Source organism: Pinus tabuliformis, chromosome J (genome assembly GCF_031772625.1).
Source record: "Pinus tabuliformis cultivar Carrire ecotype Pingquan chromosome J, CPIR1, whole genome shotgun sequence".
Classification (NCBI taxonomy): Eukaryota; Viridiplantae; Streptophyta; class Pinopsida; order Pinales; family Pinaceae; genus Pinus; species Pinus tabuliformis.
Genome location: NC_142295.1, coordinates 95,092,227 through 95,115,164, shown reverse-complemented (window position 1 = coordinate 95,115,164; position 22,938 = coordinate 95,092,227). Strand labels below are relative to the sequence as shown.

General features: G+C 38.8%; 1 protein-coding gene across 3 annotated transcripts in view; it reads left to right on the top strand.

Annotated features, from left to right (window-relative positions):
- Positions 1-22,938, top strand: part of CHR4 (chromatin remodeling 4) — a 349,593-nt gene that overhangs the window by 107,659 nt on the left and 218,996 nt on the right. For 2 of the 3 annotated variants that reach the window (XM_089377269.1, XM_089377268.1), the window contains exons 4-8: positions 1,053-1,305; positions 1,417-1,454; positions 1,548-1,616; positions 1,869-1,932; positions 9,347-9,715. In XM_089377269.1, the coding sequence (XP_089233395.1) occupies positions 1,075-1,305; positions 1,417-1,454; positions 1,548-1,616; positions 1,869-1,932; positions 9,347-9,715 (771 nt within the window). In that variant the 5' untranslated portion in view covers positions 1,053-1,074. Of the gene's footprint in view, positions 1-1,027; positions 1,306-1,416; positions 1,455-1,547; positions 1,617-1,868; positions 1,933-9,346; positions 9,716-22,938 lie in introns of all 3 variants that reach the window. The other variant, XM_089377270.1, reaches the window with a different exon arrangement.

Here is a 22,938-nt window from a genome sequence, read left to right as displayed (position 1 = left end):
CTGTGCAGCACGTTTTTCCAGGCGATTCGTGTCCCAAAATTGGGATTTGTTATTTGAAATCGAGACACGACCGAGGGATACGTGTCCCATTGAATCCCACAAGTTGGACACGCTGGGACATGATTGGAGGACATGTGTCCCATCGAATTGTGTCTGATTCATCGGATTCAGGACACGACTGGGGTTTTGAGCAAATCCAGTTTCTTAGGTGTTTTGTTAATTACTAGCGCAAAACATCCATTAGCATTTGTAATTCTTGGACTTTTCTTTTGGAATGAAGGGCTGGATGAATTAAGATTAGACTAGACTGGAGGATTTGACTTCTAGGAGGATAGGAATGATTCAAAGGATATGCTCAGACCTGGTCTGACATTCCCAATTTTATTTTGATGTGTACATATTCGTACTGTGTTTTTAAGATGACAGTAATGTATGCTGTGGTATCTAAAACATTTCTATCCATCTGGTATGTATCAATTTTGCATAAAGAATTTTAAATAGTGAATTCTTAAGGATGATTATTTCTGAATTTTATAATCAGTTGTCCTTGAATCAAATTGTGTTCTTGTAGTGGATAGAGAAAACAGCTAGCTTGTTTCAGAAAACAACTAATGAATTTAAAGAAGTAACCTTTTGGAAACAATTACAACAATTTGTAAATGCTATGGGAAACATCGATTTGCTTTGGCTATTGAGTTTCTGGAAACAATATGCAACATTTTGCAAGCGCTGATGTAAAACATCGATTCTCTTTGGCTATAAGTTTGCTTGGTAGTGGTTTGCATGATCTATATTTCAAACTCACATCAATTGCTGAATCTGTTTATCGTTTTGCTAATAGATGTTTGTGTCAAATGTATTTGCCTTTAAGTAATCACAGAATATCCAGAAACCTCCTTTTGTGGCACAAGGCCGGTTATTTCTTATGCAAGTATCCAATTTCATCATCTAAGTTGAATTTTATTAAGATATTTTCCTCCTTGATTACAGTGTTTCAGTTTACAATGTTCTTTTTTTTTCTTCTTAGTTTCTTAAAGGGGTGACTCTATCAGGAACGTGGAGCAAATAAGTGTAATGGATATGCATGAGAACAAGGGAACAATTGAAACATCACAGAGGAAGACTGTATCCTCAACAAAATTGAAGAAGAATCGTAGCAAGCGTAAGGATGGAGGTGCAAAAGGATGGGCAACAGCAAGCTCTGAAATTTTGTGGCCGACAGAAGAGGAAATACTGAGAGATTCTTACCCTGCTAGGACTCTTCTCTGGGGAAAGTGTGAAGGCCAGTATTGGTGGCCAGCACAAGTATGTTTATTACATTTGTTACATCTATTTGTAGTTGTATCTGCTTCAATTACAAAGGATTTAGGTGATTGGAAGTCTCTAATTATTTTATGTCATGGTTGCTTATGTTAGGTTGTCAAAGAGGAAGAGCTTCCTGAAGGTCTCAACAGGTGCATGTTTCTGTACAGACTGCCTTTTTGAGGTTTATGATTATTTTGAGATGCAGTACTAAATAACTAATTATGAATGTTCAAAACTTGCAGACAGACAAAGAATGGTTCAGTTTGTGTTAGATTTCTTGAAGTTTCAAAAGATTCTGGAGTCCAAAACTTGTGAGTTCACAAATTTGTAAAGACATAATTTTCATTGAATTTAATATCTAAATAGATCAGGTGGCTTATGCAATCTGGCAGCAGTGTTAGCAAGACAAAATTGAGCAAGCGCTCAGATTGTTTTATTGATGAGATAAAACTTCGAGCTTTTCATTTTCTTTTTAGTTGATGCAATTAAATGGTTAATTTTTCCAGATGTTAAAAACAGGTGGGTTTAACTTCTTAGCATAACGAGTATTTTTGTGCGTGCAGTGCTTATCTGAAATCTGGAGAAGTATTGCCCTATGCCAAACATCAAGAAGAATTTACAAAGCAGGTCTGCTGACATTTTCCATGAAGTTATAGTTGGACCGACTTAAATCTAGTGCTGAATATTTTAAGACTACATAATATTTTTGACTTGAACAACACATGGGATAAATAGGAAAAATCGTTGATTTAAGCATCATGGTAATTTGTTCCAGATATGTTCAGACTCCATATATCCTTAATCTAATGACAGACTTGATCCTTACATTGAAGTAAAAGGCAGAACCTCAGTATTGGAGGATATGCATAGTCATGTATCTAACCATACAGGAGAATAACCCTGTTTCAGATAATAGTGAAAATAAAATACTCATTGTATTTGTTGTTCTAATAAGCATCAATCAGCTCCAATTGCAGTGGCTTTCTTTTGGATGGATTGATTGGTAATCTTGTTCTGCTAATTATAGTTTTACAGATAATATTCTCTTGTTGATGCATGCTATGTCACAAGTTTCAGGCTCGGCAACATTTAGGTTTGTTTAAATGCAAAATTTTCCATAAGGTTTGGATGAGGTTCACCATTAAGTTTGGCTGTATAATATAATAATTATATGAATTCAAACAGGATTATATTCATCCTCATATATATATTTCAAAATTTTCAAGGTATTATATATATATATATATGTGGATTATATTCATCCTCGTATATATATTTCAAAATTTTAAAGGTATTATATATACACACACACACACACACACACACACACACACACATACACACATTTAAAAAAAATATTAAGTTATAATTTCGATTACTATATATTTTAAATGAAAGCAACTGAATTTATAGTTTTATGATTAATATAAGCTTTTAAATAGCTTATATTATTTTTCACAACTTCAAATGTATTTAAAAGTTTTATATCTATAAAAAACATGTAAAAGTGTTATTTTAAGTTATTGATTCCAAATTCCCATCCTAGTATAACTGAGGTAAAGCTAGCCCGTGCAGCTGAAATAAAATTGCCAAGGCCCATAAACCAGTGCTCTTCGTTCATATAATTTGCGTTGACCTGGGAGTAATCGTAACCCTATCAACGCAGATCATTGGCTCTTGTCGTACTGAGGCCATTCTAAATTGTAATGGAGCACAACATGCTAACAGGATAGGTTGTTTTTATGCCCTCTCATCAGATTTTTTAACTTGCATGGCCTCATTCTAAATTGTAATGGAGCACAACATGCTAACAGGATAGGTTGTTTTTATGCCCTCTCATCAGATTTTTTAACTTGCATGAATTTGTATAAAGTTTGGGCCCAAATTGGAAGCTCATGTTAAATTCGAGCTATATACCAGACAGTCACCAAGGGTGCTTTTAATGGCTATATGAAGCTTCGTGTTGAAAATAGTAGAGAGAAAGGTACCTTGATTTGTGCCTTAATCAAAGGAACCTCAACGAGTTTCTCCTCGACATGCTCGATTTCCTTTTAAGTTAGGATGAATTCCTATAATTAAGGATTCATTCATAGAAGTTAGGACGAGTTATGAAGCAGTTAACTAATATGTTGAAGTGGAAGGCCGGGTTTCTTGTCTTCTAGTGCGAGTTAATTTGGGAAAAGGACAAGTGACTGAATATCAAGTTCTAGAATTAAGATGAGAGGAGTTTCATGAGTTAGTTCAACTCAGTTAACTCATCAATCGCAAAATCAATTTCCTAAAATATAATTTGTCAGATTTAGCCATTCGAATTGTTTTAAAAGGAGGAGCAAAGGCACAATTGTAATCATTCTTGAGCACGAGTTTTGTGTATGAGATTGTGAGAGAGCGAGTCAAGTGGGAGGCTTGTGTGAGTTGATAGAGGGAAGAATTGCCTTGGGGATGTGCTAGGAAATAGGAGGAAATTCCTAAGAAATAGGAGTTCCTCATGTGCTAGGAAATAGGAGGCTATTTCCAGGATTTGTGCAAGGATTTCAGAGTTCATCTAGGCAAGGCAAGAAGGCATAGGGATTAGGGGTCTTGCAGATTCTTTCAAGCTTAGTTCAAGTAGGGAGATCATTGTATTCTCTATTCAAGCAAGAGTGTTGTGTAAGAGATCTATTGCTCATTCTTCTATCAATAAAATTCTCAATCACGCAGAAGATTTTCCCAGTTGAGTCCCCTAGAAAATTTTATTGTCAAATTGTGTGATTGTGTGTTTATTTTTGTTCCTATTCTGCTGCAAAATAAGTAGAGAATTTCTGTGTCTATAAGAAAAGTAATTTGTTTCAGATTGTTCATATTAGTAGTTGTAGAATTTCATGGATTTTCTACACTTAGAAGGTTTGAGGGCACATTTCATAGGTTGAACTAAACAGAGCTAATAACATTTAACGATTGTATGGAGATTTGAGGGTCTGAACACACATTTCATAGGTTGAACTAAAGAGAGCGAACCTAAACTTAACCAGTGGAGCCTTAGTCAATTTTCTTTTTTTTGAGGTTCACTGAACTTTGAACCTCAAGGTTCGAGTTCAATGAAACCTGTGACTTAGGATGCATGATAATCTATTCTATTTGATATTCGGTTATGTTGTATTGCAATGTATCTAAATGGAAAAGGATTTAAATGAGGCATTGGACACAAAGAAATTGTATCAATGTTATCCAGTTTTTATGAGATACAATAATCAATAGTTTAGGGCGTGTCTTTCCATGACCAATTCTTCAACCACTTCAACCAACAAAGTTTGGCAGAACCATATGTAGGACTTGAAGAAAAGTTGCAAATAGTTAATATTATGGTGTGAAATACAGGTTACAAAGGCCAATTTCGACCTCTTGAGCTTTTTCCCCCCATTTTCGAACCCTTGGGCATCTCAGCCGAACTATCAGATATACAAAGTGAAGAGTCAATTTCCTTGGACCCCCTATGTCATTTCTAATTTTCTAAGCTCATGTTATTTCTTATGTGGATTGATAAATTTGTAATAGTCTATTTGTAAAAGATGATGCTTTCCATTATAAATGTCTCCTCCACTGTAGGAACCCGTTACTTCCAAAAAACCTTATGGTGTACCTATTTCCCTAAACACCAGATCTTTACCATAATCCATGTTCTTTTTCAGGACCTCACTTTATGACATTCTTAGTAAACTCCCCACTAACATCCCCTCCCCCTTCATGTTACCTTTTCCTGGAGAGAGATATTAGGGAGTAACTAAAGCTATGAAAATTAATAGAATAATAGATGAGGAAGGCCTTTAGGGTGAATTCCATGCGGTATGTTTTGGTTTTCACAACTCTTGTACTAGACACATCATTCTCTAGATCTTTGATCCAGAAATCAAGGAGTAGTTTTGAACCAAACAACTACCAAAATGTCGTGGTTTGACACACATTCTCCAAGCCTTATGTCATAGTCATGCATTACTTGCTTTCAGATGAGCTATAGAGTTGACACCTTAGTGCTAGAGCATAGGTTGGTTTCCACTCAAAGTCTATAAAATTGTTCACATCTTCACACTTAGTGCCATCATTGAGGAGGCTTTGTGTCATTAGTGTAGACCCTCTTAGTGTGCATTGTGAGACTACACTAGTTGGCTTTGTGTTGCCTTCGAATGACGCACAACTTTTCTAACTACCTCGAGAGTACCAGTAGGGTAAAGCAAGGGTAGCCTACTATCCCCTTTCTCCCACTCTTTGGGATCTACATTGAGGAGCTGGAGTCTTTCCACCGTGAGCACATCTAGGAAGGAGATGGATGTCTTCTACATCAGTTGTTGATTTCCTTGCTCCTCTTTGTTGATGACTTGATCTTGCTCACATCTCCTCCTAAGGGCTACAAAGGAAGATTGACACTATGGCTAGCTTTTTTGACCTCTGATAGCTAACAATCAAGCTACGTAAAACCAATGTTATGATCTTTAATGCATGGAAGAGTGTTCTTTTTGACTTACGTTTCTACTTCCATGGGGAAGAGATTGCTATCACGACAGCTAATACTTACTTGAGGGTCCAGTTCAAGGGGCCTTGTTTTATCATGCATGATGACCTCTAGCCTTGCCTTAGCAAAGGCTACGAATTCCTAGTCCTCACCGAGAGACAATGTTTCCACGGTCAGTTTGAGCCTTTGAGGACATCTCATCCAAGCTTCACCTCATGGACTTGATTATTAGACCCACAAACCTTTGTAGGTGAGAGATGTGGGGACTGAGGTTGCTATAGATAAGTTCGGCTCGGATGGAGAGATTTTAGATCATGCTTCTTAAGTGCATCATCTAATGCAAATGTACAATTTTGCAGTCCATTATTTAGGTAGAGTTCAAAGTCCACCCCTTTCACCACGAGGCTATCTTTTGTTTGGTCTATTTCCTACATTTTGAGGACTCTACTCTAGGGGAGAATGTTGCAGTTTGCTTTGAAAGGACTTAGCTTATTCCCAGAGCATTGTTCCACTTTAGGTACTACCTAGATGTGTCAGGTCATTACTTACTGACTAGATAGGATTTGAACTGGGCCATCTGAGAGTACATATTGTACATCCAAAAATGGTATTGGAACCGGATTGGTCATCACACTGGTTGATCCCAAAATTGGGAATTGAACCAGAACTAGGAAAAAATTGGTCAACTAAAAGATAGATGAAATTTTCGAAAATTGAAAAAGCATATATATTCATGTACATCCACATGAATCCAAATCATTTAGACACAAGGTATGCATTTATATAGCAAGAGTGCATATGACCAAAATAGCACTTAGTGCAATGCATCTCCGGAGTTTCAACCAAAACATATCAAGAAATAGGCTCTAAATGGCCCATAGAGTCCAAAAATAAGCATAGTGCTACAAAACTATTGTCCTACAACCATTAGTACTACTCACTATCATCATAATCGTCAAAATTATCATCCTCCACATCCTTCTCCTTAGAATGAGTAGACTTTACAGTGGGATACCAACTTTTGATTCCCCTGGTCCTAAAGTTAGTGATATCTCTCCATGTGGAGGTTGGTCCAAGTCCATCCAAGAAAGGTATTCATTGTGAAATGTTGGTGCTTGACTCTCCATAACCAACTCCTATTATGGATCAAATTCCCCCAAAACTATGTTGCTTGATTCAAGAGTCTTGTTCAACAATTAGTTATGCCTCAACCTCAGGTTGTATTGAATATAAAACCATGTCATTCAACTGTTTTTGCTTTTAACGGTTTCACTTCTTGGTAGTCAATTTGCAAACCAGGGCATTGACTACCAAACTGCTGCCACCAATAGGTTGCAATAAAAGTTGAAGGCAAAGAAGTATTAGCAAATGATTTTGAAACTTGGTCTCAACTCTAGCAATGAGTAATATAATCTGAAAACTTCGAGATTTCATGCATGGTGGAGCCTTTGTTCTGCTTCTTATGGCGATAGACATGCCAAAGGTACCAATACATCCCTCTTTTACATCCCCATTTGCTTCGAAATCTTGTGTAACGGTACCTTTAAAGTTAAAAAAGAAAAAATATTCACCAATTATTCTGGAATGTTTGGCAAAGCTTTTGTAATGAATAGAAGAACAAATAAACTTTGAAAATTTAAATTGCATAACTTGGGTTTAAGTAGATTCTCTATAGAGGAAGATTCTTCTGTCTTTTACCCGCATATGCTGACTTTATTGCCTCTTTGGCCTAATCTATTGCCTCATAAACAAAACCATTGGTGGGTTTATTACCATATACCACCCACGACACTCTCACAAGAGGCTGACTAAATAACACGATCTCTTCTTCCTTTCCCCAAAAATTATTTTCAAACATATGGTCAACCTCCCGTTTACATTTTGCTTTTTTGCTCCATTGAAATGCATTCCATTCACCACAAGTATACATCTTCCTCAAGTTGGGTTTTCGTTGAACAATGGATTGCAACGAAAGAAAGTTTGTTGCAAATCGTGTAATGGCTGATTGAGCAAGCTCTTTACCCACAATGTGTTTCGCCATAAGGTTCAAAACCCATGAGTGGTTGTAGATGCACCTAGTTATGGATCTTGCTTCTTACACACACTTCTTCACACATTCAATTTTTGCCAATATCCTCAAGCAAGAGGTCCAAACAATGGGCTGCACATGGAGTCCATCAAATGGTTGGGTGTCTTTCCTCCAACATCCTTCCAGCTGCAACATAGTTAGAAGCATTGTCTGTGATCACATGTACAACATTCTCTATCCCTACTTCCACAACCACTTCATCCAAAAAATGAAATAATAACTGTGCATCCTTCAACTTCAACTGATCAGATGCATCCACAAATTCGAGAAACATGATACCTTTTGGGAAAGGAATTTAAAATGGTGCACAATGTTGCACAACTTGTACTCATATAAAACTCGTCTGGCTATTGACTTGGCGACTTGTATAAGACTCGAGAACGACCCGTATAAAACTTGTATAAGACACGGCCTCCATTTTCTTCCATCCATTTCCCCTTTCCCTCCACATGATCTCCAAACAAAAAAAACAATTAAAAAAAAATCGAATTTTGGGGGTCTCCACCGGTCCTATGCGGGTCTTATGTAGTTCTTCACAGGTTCAATGCAGGTAGCTGAGTTTTATGTGGGTTTTGGTAGGTACAGGTAGAAACTGTGGGTTCTATGCCAGTGACCCGTCTCCCTATAAAACCTGTCAAGACCCGCGGGTAGTCGTGGGTCCTATAAGAGACGTGCTCCACTGATGGTGTGGGATCTGCCATCAGTGCATCCACAAGAAATAATTATGCACCCTGTTTTGCCCCATGATTGCTTGAACTTTATGAGGTACTCATCTATTCTTTGGACCTCTTTTTTTAAAAGTGCTACCATGATATCATGAATACTAGGGCATCATTGAAGAGCGAACCACATGAAGCTATACCATGAATCATAGGCTGATATGCAGAATTGGTGGCATGTGAAGGTGGCTTGATCACACATCTAAATATGTAGGAGACATGGTTAAACATGATATATAAGAGAGCAAAAAATATGAGGATAAATAAATTTTATTAAACTTGAGCTGTATTGTTCGTGTGCTCCTATTTACTGCGGGGCTGAACACTGAATGCATTGCATTTGGGTAGCAGCAATAATATAACCGTTACATATTAAGAATAGTGAATGATAATTAATCAGAAGTAAAACTGATCTTCTAACAATGATATGAGGTGAAATAGCTTGTTAAGACTAATTAAACTGAAACACAGGCTAGCCTATCATACCTTAAAAGGCTTGTTGCATCATATGGCATGTGTCTTCAATCTGTTATTAATATTCCATGTTTTTGCCAAACAACCAGTTTGTAATGAGAAATTATAAATTGAAATTGATTTAAAATTAGACAGATTTTTGTTGGCATCTCTCATTCTGATCTTCATGGCCTCTTATTATTGCTGCAAATTTTTGCTAATAAGGAGTACATTTGGTTGTCTTTGTGACTTTCACGTATATATAATTTTGCATTAATAGTGGATGAATAACAGGTTTTTGCAGATAAATGTGAATCTGGAAAGTTTGAGGCAGCTGTGGTTGCAGCCAAGGAAGCATTCACTAAGAGCTCCATGGAATTGAAAAGAACATATATTCGCCAAGGCCGTGGATCTGGGAAAAATCAAAATGTTGTGGAAAATAAACAGAAGGAACCTCCTGAGGTTAATGAAGATAAGGACGAGTCTGTTGCAACACGTAAGCGCAAAAGGCATTCCGCTACAGTGTCAGGGCAGAGTACTCGGAATGAAGCTTGTGATCCATCTCATGAATTACATAAGAATGAATCATCAAGTAAAAGGATTAGGCGGACGAGGGATTCTACTGATGATCACCCTATGCCCAAAAAGAAAGGAGAGGATGGGGTAAGCCTTTTGGTTTCATAACTTCTAGTCATCTCAGTATATAAAGATTCATTGCATGTGCAGTCAAAAGGTTCTCTTTACTGCTTTGATGCAGATTAATAACAACAAGGGTTTTCTGTTAAATTTGTTTTTGTTGCTTCTGTACTTGAAATAGTAGACCTATTTATCAACGCTTACAAAAACATTTTTTTTTTAAAGTGAATTGAAAGTTTGGTTGTCATATTTTTAATTTTCTAAATTGTCCTCTCTAATCATATGACTTGGACTTGGGACTGCCTTGGCAAACAGAAGAGGGATAGCCAACTTGCTACTTTGCAAGAAGCTTGCAAAAAAATGACAGGCTCAGCAAGTAAAAAAATCTATAACATATTTAAATGCTGACAAAGTAAAAGGCTCAAATACTTGAGAGAAGCAAATCTGTGGCAAATCTATCGTCTCAACATTAAAATATACTATGTTGATTTAAATAAGCAAAGAGATTAATTGAAATGCATCCCTAATTCCTTAAGGCCGAAGTTTGTACTGCGATATTGGATAGTTTTCGAAACTGCAATTACAAATAGAATGAAGCTGTAATGGCAAATCCTCTGTCACTAGCGCAAACACCAACTCTAATATTTTATATGGGATTTGGAGCCTGAACATCCTTTCTGGGATGACTGCTGATAAGCTGATGTTCATATCCGCAAATGCTGCCTCCATAGCCTTTATAATCTAGTTTGATGTTGGATGGGGCTTCTCCAATTCTTGCATTGTTATCCTTGTTTATGTCAAAATATTGGTTATTAAGATGAATATTGTGGTGAAAAAGACTAAATCATCCATTCATTATGATACAAGCACACAATGAAAGAGTGGAACAGAAAGGAGGAATTGCTTCTTGACAGTTGTGTGTGTTTGAAGAAACGTATTTATAATTTAAATTTTTGAGAACATTGGAAGCTGAAGATGTACTATGTTGCTTATGGGGCAATTGCTGTTGAAAGGGTGATGGAGAAATCCATTTGTGTTGTGAAAGCAAGCTACCGTTTCTTTCCAGGAGGTGCAGAGTAGATTGTTTTCTGTGTAGTCTGCATTCTGGTGTTGAGAGGTGTGTCTTTAAAGAGTGGAAGTAGAAGATCTGAATGGTGTATTACAGATATACTATTAACAAAAAAAATTGCGCATGCATAGCAGGAACCATTCGTATTCAAGACAAGAGGATATCATGTACACAGTATTGATGTACTTTTATAGCATGCAGTCTGACTTTTGGTCTTTCATTGGCCATGCTTTTGCGTGCAAATGAATACTTGTGTAACCATGAGGTCACTGTCAGTTATCTAGATTTTAGCACCCATGTTAATGGTCTCACTGGTTGATGGATCACATCCCTTAACTGGAGACAAACACTAACAAAAATCAGTTTCAGTAGATCCTCTTGAGCTGAATTAAGCTTTCTCGGTCTCAAGCTTGTACCGTGTCTCTATGCCATGGTCTTGCTGCATATCCCTGGTACTTGTCTTCAGTACTTGCTCCTGTGCCTTCCACTATGCCATTTACATACTGCTGTACAACATCAGCAGCTACTATCCTCTGACCCTACATGTGCTCAACAACTCTCTTGAGTTATTGAACAGTTGATCTCCTTGACATATCTCGGGGTTCATTCCTCTTTTTTATTTTGAAGACAAAAGGCTATCCACTGCTATCACCACGATCATATGCAAAATTTCTTTGGTTCATTTATGAGATGTTCCTATTCTGCTTCTTGCAGTCTTTCTTGTAGTAACCTGAATATTCTTTATGCTGCGTAGAGCCCCTTCACCTTTCCCTGCCTTAAGTACATGTTTCTCCTGCCTGCAGCAGAAGTTCAACTGGGTCTTCAAATATAACTGTACCTGAATTTATTCTAACATCTTTGTGTGAGAGGAAACCTTTGTGGGATCATTCAACAAGACTCCTACATTCCCCCCCAGGATCATGCAGCCAGATTCCTCATTGGATCCATGAGACTCCAATGCGAGACAGGACCACTGTCGCCCCCCTTGCCGTTGGCTATCAGAGTCGGGCATTCTTGACATCATCGACCTCCAGCCCTGGACTTATTCACATAGCCTTATAGATAATCCAGCTATATACATGTTTACGATGATATCATATTATTGTATCCTTTTTTACTTCATTTTATTTTATCCTAGATTGAGCTTTGCCATTTTCTAGGAGTTGCGTTTGCACTCTCACATTGTACTCGTACTAGTTGTATCCTTCAGTCCTATTGACCTATTTATGGTTATTTGTTGGACATTAATAAAATTATCTTATCTTCTCTCATCTATCAATTTCAAATTGCCAAGTTACAGTCGAAATTTTCATTTCATGGTTACCCAACCTGCAAACTAAAGCCCTTAATAGGTGCAAACTTAAAGAACTCCCAAAATCCTTTGGGTATGGTAGACCTAGAAACACAAAGCTAACTGAAAAATGTAACAATGGGTACAATAAGAATCTGCAGTGCTCAAATAACATTTGTTTTCTTTATTGGCTGTAAAAGAAAATTGTGCAAATGATGTTAATATTGAAGAGATGATGAACCATTGGATCACTTTATGTCTAGAACATAACCATGACAATTGGATTATATAGTTACAAAAGCCACACTAAAGAAACACACTTCACCTAGAGACACGTAAGATCAAGTTGATCTCAACTAACTCTTAAATGCCTAAATATCCTAACCGCTAGTCCAAGAGAGAAAAGGACATAGCTATGAAATGAAATGAGTACAAAAGTAAAATCTCCGTCTTAGAATGAATGTGTCAAGTTGTGCTATGATCTAGGAGGATCCAAAACGGCCTAAAATTCAAAGTCCCCAAAGTTTGTTGAAAATAGCGCCAAGTTGAAGAGCTCGACGAGACGATTCCCACATGATTTGAATTGCGTCGAACATAGTCCGTATGAGAAAGATATGACAGTGAATATTTTGATCTCTAGTAAAAAAAGGCAAACCTGCTATGACTCGTGGCAGCCTCTCAGGGTGAGGCGTGGCAGATTGTACTGATGACACCTGGCAAATGAAGGTGTTCTGGCAGTGATTGAAGAGTGACAGAAGGGTAGTATCTGGTTGTGTGACATGGCATTATGTGGTTAGATGACTGGGCACTAAGGTGGAACAATCCAGTGGTGACATGTGGCCTAGCCCGAGGGTGCCACCTGGCACCACAAAACGACAAAATTTAGAATGGTTTTGACAGATTGACATTGACGGGGTTTGAACCTGTAACCATCGGCGAATTAACCACGCACTCTCCCAATAGGCCAGACCATGACCGTTAGGATAGAAAGCAACATAAATATTTATATATCTCTTGTTATAATTATAGTCAAAATGGGGAGGCTGCGGGTCAAGACGTCCATATAACTGACAACCCAACAAGGAAAAATGTATGATTGGCTGACAACTGCACCCGTTCCTAGCCTCGGGTTCAACAATGATGTGGGTTGTTATACGTTGGTTGGTGGTATGTTATGTGTTAAGTGCGTTGGTTATAATATATGTGCCAAGGGTTAATTTATGGTATGTTTGTTAAAACAAATCAATGAAGCATATGGGTTAAATGCCATACATGGCATTTGTTACAAATCAAATGCTCCAAGCTTGTAACGATATACCGTATTTATATATGGTTATAACGTATGGTTTGTTTGTTAAAATGAATATGTTATTTATATATGTGTTGGGCCATAACCTCCGTGGGTTCAACTTGTTAATTTTCTTAGGGCCACATTGTTCTTTGCTTTAGATAAGTGCGTTCTCCAACATTTTTAAATTTTTTTGCATTGCATTCACCCCATAACATTACATCATCCTTAGCAATTATGTAGAGAGAACAATAACATTATTAATGCAGTAGACCAATAAAGAACATGATCCAGGTGGATGTTGGTGGCCACCCACCAACCCATTTGGACCCCCACAACTGTCTCTTTCAGTCTTTTCAGTTTCCTTAATTGTAGCACAACTTACTATTTTTAGCAGTTTTGCGGGTCCTGAACTTCCGGAGCCGTTTTGAGGCCCTAAACGACGTTTTTTTGGGAATCTGGGGGCAACATGGGTCTATAGACCCATGTTGCCCTTCCCAAAGTGGTAGTGCTCGGATAGATCTTTCTAACGAGCTATTGTACGCGTCAAACGGAGATCGTATGCCAAAGTTACGACCCGGGAAATTGATGTACCAATTTACCCAAACGGGGCCCACAATTTGGCGTTTCATCTTCTAGGGTTAGGTTTCGGTATGTGAAGGGTTTTCCATTGTTTCTCAACAATAAATAGGCCTTCGAGCCTCATTGTAATACAGTTCGGAACAGTTCAGAGGCATGTAGCCGCCACATCTCTTCTCAGAGATAAGCTACCATCGCCCTAGCTGGTTTCTTTCCATTTCTGTTTGTAAGCATATTTCAGTATTTTACAGTAATGAAATGAAGTATTATTTCCGCTGCATCTCTGTGTTTATGGTTATTGCATCTCTGTATTTATGGTTATCTCTGTAATCTATTGCGTTCCTGTCTAAATCCGGATCAGTGGTATCAGAGCGGTCTGTTTTTTCTCTGTTTTTCTTTGCATGTCCCCAACGAGGTCGGGATATAAGGAGTTAGGGCTTGAACTGGTCGAACCTTTGCAAGACCGGCCTCGCAAATCCCGACGGCCTCCCATGGCGGATCAGAAGAAAGACGAGGGAGCAGGAGATCCTATCAAAATCTTGCTCGAAGAAGCGCTCGAGCGGCAAAGGAACGCGATGATGGATAGCTTTGCGCAGATCCTTCAGCGGCTACCCAGAGGCGACGCATCGGCTTCCAACAGCGACTCTGGAAATGCCACACCCTTCAAGGTACAAGTTAATTTTGAAATCCCCATCTTCGAGGGTCAAATAGACGCAGATGCCGTAGATAAATGGTTAAATCTGCTAGATGGGTATTTTTCTGTTCATGAATTTTCAAGTCGGGAAAAGATCGTTTTCGCTCTTCTCAAAGCAACCCCCCACGTCAAGGACTGGTGGGAAACCTACTGCGAGCAGAAGGATGAAAGTACAGGCTCACTATTTTCAGCCGCACCCACTTGGAATGACTTCCGGGATGCCATCAAAGAGCAGTACTACCCTGTCGGAAGCTATGAGGACAAATACATCAAATGGACAACACTGCGGCAGGGACGAGACCAAGATGTGTCGGAGTTCACAAACATTTTTCATACCCTTCGCACACAGTTGGGTATCAAAGATTCTGAGCTGCATCTGGTACTCAAATACCGCGGCTGCCTGCACAGATACATCCAGGAAGAGATGGTGTTCTTGAACATCTCCTCGCTCGGCACGGCATACCGATATGCTGTCAAAATCGAGCAAAAGTTCAAACAGAAGAAGCGAGACTTTGGATCTGCAAATCCGAAGCCCAAAGGACAAAGCCAAGGCGGGGTGACCCAAGACAACCCGTCGAAGCCGCCAGAAAAGAACAACACCACGAAGCCGAGGAAGGACACAGGGAAGTGGTGTGAGTTCCACAAGAGTCCCACTCATAACACAAGTGAGTGTCGGACCAAGCAGTCGCTGGTGGCTGAGTTGAAGGCTTCCGAATCAGATGCATGTTCCGACCTTGAGCCAGAACTCGACAAGGGGAATGGTAAAGGGAAGCAGATCATTGATGCAGATCCCAGTGCCACTGTTGCCACCGCCAAGATCAAGAAAAATGAGCCCGAAGATCCAGAGGAGGGGGAGCGTCTTTTCCACTCACAGATGTGGGTGAAGGGTTCACCGCTGCGATTCATTGTCGACAGTGGTAGCCAAAAGAACCTCGTTTCAGCAGAGGTCGTGAAGCGGTTGGGCCTACCGACTACACCACATCCACAGCCGTACAGTATCGGGTGGCTTCACGAAGGACGAGATCTGAAAGTTCGCCAGCAGTGCCGCCTTCCCTACAGCATCAAACCCTTCACAGACGAGGTATTGTGTGACGTTACACCTCTGGATGTTTGTGATGTATTATTAGGCCAGCCATACTTGTGGAGGCGACATGCTGTGTATGAGTCAAGGCCTCGTGCTGTCATTATTTCTTTGAATAATTCATTATACAGGATACCAGAGGTAGCCCCACCTACTGCCACATCCTTGATCACTACCAAGAAAGGCAGCAAGCTCATATCACAAACCAGGAAATTCATCTGTCTGGTTCACTCCCAAAGTAAGGGGAAGATCGTTGCTATATCCATGACCCCTGCAAAGGGTTCCTCCACGCAGCAGCAGCAAAGGGATACGGTCATGACAGAACACAGGAACAACTTCTCCTCATCCACAGGGGTACCACACAAGTTTCAGGTGGGCGACAAAGTTTGGTTACATCTGCAGAGAGAACGCCTTACCAGAACCCATCGGAAACTCAGGCAACTCCGACATGGTCCTTACACCAGTACCAAGGCTACGGGCAACAATGCTTCGAAGCACAGCATTCCTCCATTCCTTGGCTTGCACCGAGTGTTCAATGTGGACCGTCGTCGACCATGCTTCCCACCATCACTGGACACATCAGAGATTGCAGGACAAGTTCAGCAGATGGAGGAACTCAACGCAATGGGGACCATTGCTTCCTAAGGGGGGAGGAATGATCCAGGTGGATGTTGGTGGCCACCCACCAACCCATTTGGACCCCCACAACTGTCTCTTTCAGTCTTTTCAGTTTCCTTAATTGTAGCACAACTTACTATTTTTAGCAGTTTTGCGGGTCCTGAACTTTCGGAGCCGTTTTGAGGCCCTAAACGACGTTTTTTTGGGAATCTGGGGGCAACATGGGTCTATAGACCGATGTTGCCCTTCCCAAAGTGGTAGTGCTCGGATAGATCTTTCTAACGAGCTATTGTACGCGTCAAACGGAGATCGTATGCCAAAGTTACGACCCCGGGAAATTGATGTACCAATTTACCCAAACGGGGCCCACAATTTGGCGTTTCATCTTCTAGGGTTAGGTTTCGGTATGTGAAGGGTTTTCCATTGTTTCTCAACAATAAATAGGCCTTCGAGCCTCATTGTAATACAGTTCGGAACAGTTCAGAGGCATGTAGCCGCCACATCTCTTCTCAGAGATAAGCTACCATCGCCCTAGCTGGTTTCTTTCCATTTCTGTTTGTAAGCATATTTCAGTATTTTACAGTAATGAAATGAAGTATTATTTCCGCTGCATCTCTGTGTTTATGGTTATTGCATCTCTGTATTTATGGTTATCTCTGTAATCTATTGCGTTCCTGTCTAAATCCGGATCAGAACAACAAAAGAAAAGCGTGCACAAAAGAGACATCAGGGAAAAACCATATTCTTCTTCTATTAGATATTCATCAATTGTTCAACTAAGATACAAAGTACAATAATCATGAGACATCATCATCATTTTCATTAGGCCACTTACGGCCAATCCAACAACAGACTATATCATGTTGTCATAGAAGTATGATATACACTATTGACATAGAAGCACTGTCATCAATGTCACAGAAGCATACTTTCATGGGACCTAAACATATATCATAGTCCTTGCCATCGCTGTCATATCGTCATCATAGGGCTGATCCATACATTATTGTCATATCACTGCCATAATTTATCATTTTCATATGTCACTGTCATGTAACTCATGACAGTGACATATATCACTGTCTCATTGTCATACAAATCACAATCCAGGGTCACTGTCCATATATTAATGTTATATCAAATGTCACTGACATGATTACTGTCCAACATCAAAGTTACTGATATATTTATATATGTATTATAGATATTCCCGAGTCATACATTAGAGTTGCTACCATGACATCCATTAGGGGTATTGTGTAAACATACATTAGGGTCACTGCCATGTTATTGCTATAGAGGTAACTGCCATATCATCTATGTAACTGTTGTCAAAAGGGTCCTGTAGAGTATTATTACCATAAAATGAAGTATTTTCCATATGCGCTCCACAAGAAGAGCTATCCATAATGCAATCTCAATTATGCATAAAATATTAGCTACAAAAATAAGCCATACGAGCCATAGAGCCATACCTTACGAACTGTCGAGACAGATATGAGCCATTGAGCAATATCAAGTTTCAAGATCAATGAGTGAGCCACTGTCCACAACAAAGATATCCACTGTATAATGTAGCAATGCAAATACGTATACCACTGTGTACATAAATAACAATGGTACTGAGCATGACATTGAAGAGCGACTTACATATGGAATCCAAGTCCTGCGATCACTGTAAAATATGAGCTGCACAAATTATAGAAGAATACAGGCCATGCTATCATTGTAATAACCATAATGTGACGATTGAGCCATAGAGTGAAGTCTATATGCCGCATAGGTAGACAACAAATAATACAGATCATGCGAGCTACAATGTATGATGTATAGGGCTTCTGTACAGACCATAAAGCTAGCTTCAGAGTAAGCGAGATCACAAAGATATGTAATATGTCCACTGAGGTAAACTATCCATCTAGCCATAATGAAATATAAGTCAATGTGCTACACTCATATTAGAAATATGAGCCTCAGGGTTAATGATTCGATCAAAAACAATTGCGTGCCACAAAGTGCATTGTGAGAGAGCGGCCCTTCACTTTCAGCGAGACACTGTATAGAGTATATATCGAGCAATATTATAGTAACGCGAGCCATAAATGCGAGCCAAAGATTTGATGCGAGTTGGTGTGAATAGGGGGAACCATAGTATACATGAACCACAACTAAATAGAGTGTACCAAAAACCATGCTAATCTCAGAGAATATGAATGTGAGCCGATGCCTTCAGTCATTTATGACACAAATTCTCTCTTTATATACAATTCGATGGGGAGATATTTGATGTTGATGGAACCCTTGTTCTTAGTGAGGCTGACCTTTTGACATAGAGGGAAAATACAAAAATTTAAATCTTTGTTTTAAATATATCAATTGTTTTCCCAACCTCACCACTACAGACCCGTAACACTATATATATATATATATATATATATATATGTTTATGCCTATTCTGTATTGTGTAATACATAGTAGTTAGCCCTTTTGAAGTGTAGCAAAGGGAGAGATAGGTTTGCAAGGGTTATGGTGATTCAAAGAAGGCCGAGCTCCTTTGAATTTGTAGCGTGATTATCACTATTCTTGTGATAAATCATATAGTATTTGCCCTTTTGGAGAATTGTAAAAGGAGAGTTTTTGCGAGTTCTTAGAGTCTTTTTGTGAAGCTGCAGAGTAAAGAGCAAGCTTTAGAGATTGGGGAATTGATGTAATTGGAGTCATTTTGCATCATAATCGAAGAGGCCACTCCATTGGAAGCAGGCCCAGAGATGTAGCCCACACTGGGTGAACTCTGTATCAATCTCGTTTGTGTTCTTTTATGTTATCTACAGTTGTTTATTTATATTATCATATTTTTAATAGCTTTTTGTCAAGCTTGGTATTTCACATTCTATTTAATCCCGATAAATCATAGGCACGCGATCAAAGATCATGATCAAGTTTAGTTTGATTTTGGTTTTTGAGTGTGAATGATTACCAGGTCTAAGCTTAAGAAGGGAGAAGGTGATCTTGAAGCTTATAATTTTGAAGTTTGTTCAAGGAGCTTTACCCGAAGAGGAGAGATGGCTTCACCAAGATGAGAGAATCTTTTTAAATCTGATTCAGATTTTCTCGAGGTATTCACTATGTTGTAATAAACAATGGAGGAGCTCTATAAAGAAAAAGAACATCGGAAAGGAGAAGGCACCGATCAGGTAAAGAACGAGGGTGATCAACCCCTCTTCCTCCATTTTCTCCTCCCCCTTTGAGATCTCCGACTCCTCATTATTTACCTCCTCCTTCTCCATCTTCGCTGCCATCTCCTCATAAGAAGATTGCTTCAAAGAAGTCATTGTTGAAGTTGGATGTTAAGTTCAACTTACCATTATATGACGATGAGTTTAATGCAAAACGATTGGATAATTAGATTTGATAGGTAGAAGTTTATTGCCGCATTTAGCAAATTGTTGAAGAAGAGGTAAAGATACAATGTTAGAAAATCAAAAGGTAGAAATATTTTCTAATCTTGATGGATACTTGTAGTTGTGATTATCTTTAAATTCTTATTGTCTTCTTTTATCTTCTTATCATCAAGCAACTACCAAAAACATAACTACATGAAGATCAACACAATAGAGACACAGGATATAGGTTCTTAGCCAGGGCTGAAACCTCTCTTATAGGGGAAAACCCAAAACTTCTCTTTTCCTTTAGAACCAAATCAAATGAGATAACCAAGACCTTTGACCAGACCAAAAGACCTCCTCCAATCCACCAAGTCAGCCTCCCAAGATGATTAGTCCAACTTCAATAGTCAACTCTAGTCAAACTGCTTCAATCCTGCAACAAACCTAGATTTAGGGCCTTCTTGCTTCAGATTTTTGGCCCTACTGTAGATCTGCAACTTCAGCCCTCCTGCAGCAACCCAGAAACTCGCACGTGTGGCAGAACAAAGAGAATTTCGACTTCCTTTTTCTTGACAAATGTCTCCTTCTTCGCTAGGGTTATCTCCTCCTTTTCTAGGTATTTCACACTTCTTTCTTCCTCTTGGAACTGCAGATTGAACTTGCTTAATTGGATGTCCAAATGAGGTTGAGTAGCACTGCTTTTATAGTGATTTTGTGAGGTCGAATTTCTTCAATGAGGTTGACTTGACTGGACTTGAGGCCGACTTGGTGGAGGAGGATTTTATGACTCATTTATATCAAAATAAATTTTCTTTCTTGACATGCAAAGCCCAAGAAGGGTCTATTACATGACGACAAAGACTAGAACTCATGACATAAACCTTAGAGCACTCAATGGGTGCTTTTGACCTAGAAATAAAATAAAGGAAGCATGAAACCCATGCTTATAAATAATTTTTCTTTTTTCTTTTTCTTTTGACAAATACATTATATTATGACTCAAATACAATTATGAAGTCTGATACTCGTTACATTTCTCAACACTCCCTCTTAACTAGGGAGGTATTCATAATTGCTCAACCAACACAAGGTTGACCTCAATTTGAAATGGTCTTAGGAAGAGTAGAACAACATACACAATGCTTGGGATACCCTCACTGCCAAGGTATCCTCTCAATAGGGACTAAGGTGTCATCTAGGCATTTGCCTCTATAAGTACCATCAGGCTACAACCCTGGTATCCATCGAATATAGATAACATCTAGACCTTCATGCCCTGACACAAACCCTTATAGGGATCTAGGTATCAACACTAAACTGGAGCTCCAACCGATACCCTCCCTCTGGGATCTAGACATCAACTGAGATCTCAGTACTAACAAGGCCACAATGTCCTCCCAAGTACCATCATACAAACAATTTTATGGTCTTCATCTCTCCCTCTCTACCAAATCAAAGTCTTTTATAAATATAACTTTTTAGGAAGAGATCAACACATCCACGAATTCGAGCATGCCTTTAAAACTAACTTCTTGTTTGGGAAGATATTTCTTCAACATATCAACTACTTGTTTATCTTGTTGGTACGTATTGTAGCTTCATGACCCCAACTACTATCAAACTTCCAATGTATATTTTCTTGTATCCTAGCACAATCTTTGGGGTTTTTCAATTATGCTGCTGCTGCTTAGGTTATCACAATATCAAACACATCTTGGTGGAAGCTTCCTTCTTCAACTTTTTCTGGCAACATCAAACTAATCCTCAATGTTTTCCAAAATAACCAATTCTTGTTTACAACTTCATCAATTACAAATAACCATCTGAAGTCCTTTAGCCTTTCTCTGATTTTCATTCTTTCTTCATGATCTTTATTGTTTTCACAACATGCCCTCCTTCTTAATTTGGGGAGATATTCACTTTCTTTATCCAAGCATCTTCTCTACTAGGGGATAAATCCATCAAGAACTTAGCCACACAGGTTCTTTCTCGCACATCATCATATTATTGGAGAACTTCAACCTTACGGAACATCATTCCTTTTATATGCACATGACAATAGGTCATCTATTAATCAACAATGTAAACTTCGAGATTCTTACAGTGCCCTCTTTGCATCATCATCATCAAGCCATCATTAAGTACGAGATAACATCTTCAACATCTTTAAGATTAGGTACCTACAAATCTTCAACAACAAGTATGACCAAGCGCAAATATATATATATATGTACAACAACATGAAATTAATTCTGTTAATCCATATTGTCATAGAGAGAGCATCTAGGGTTGTGAAAGCGTTGAATAAGAAATCAATCTTTAGATATCAGAACCTAAACCTAGTTAGGTTTACAATCAACAAGGGATACACTTTTCATGCCCTAGACTTTCACAACAATCTATGCTAGGGTTTTTCCATAAATATATACAACAACAATGTTAGGGTTTCAATCATACAAAAGCATATATACCTAGGGATTCATTCCTAGGCTATTAACTATTACAAGGGTTTTGTCATAAACCCTAATTCACCAAACCCTAAAAAGATAGGGTTTCCTTATATGATTTAGATGTTATCAACAAACCCTAAATGACTAGGGTTTCATTATAACATCAACAAACCCTAAATGACTAGGGTTTCATTATAACATCAACGAACCCTAAATGACTAGGGTTTCATTATGGCAAGGTTTGATTTAACCTAAAGATTAATCACCCTTACAAACAAGAATCTTTATGATTCAGAGCCCTAGGCATGAGCGAGCTAAGTCACCGGATTCGTCCTAAACTCCCTACGAATCCCGAATCCAGCGAATCCGACACGATTCAGTCCAGATTCGTGTCCAAATCATATGACACGTCGTGTCCGAGGTCGTGTCACGATTTTCAAAAGCGTGTCGCGATTTTGGGACACGTGTCCTGTTTCCAGGACTCGCTAAGCTCAGTGCGGGAAAGAAAAGGGCGTGTTTGCTCATTAATATTTTCATTTGGCAAGTGATTTGTGCTGTTGGCAAGTGATTTGTGTTGTTGCAGCAAGGAGTAGAGCATTTTGGTAGCTTCATGATCAAGTCTAGGCCCTAGTATTGATATGCTATTCATGGTAATGTTAAATTCTTAAAGTAAAAGTGACATTCTCCTTAATCTTCATTTCCATCCTTTTACTTAAATTTTTAACATTACCATGAAATGACTCAGGATGTTTGAGAGTGGTTCCGGCCTCATTAGATTTCATATGGAGAAAGTA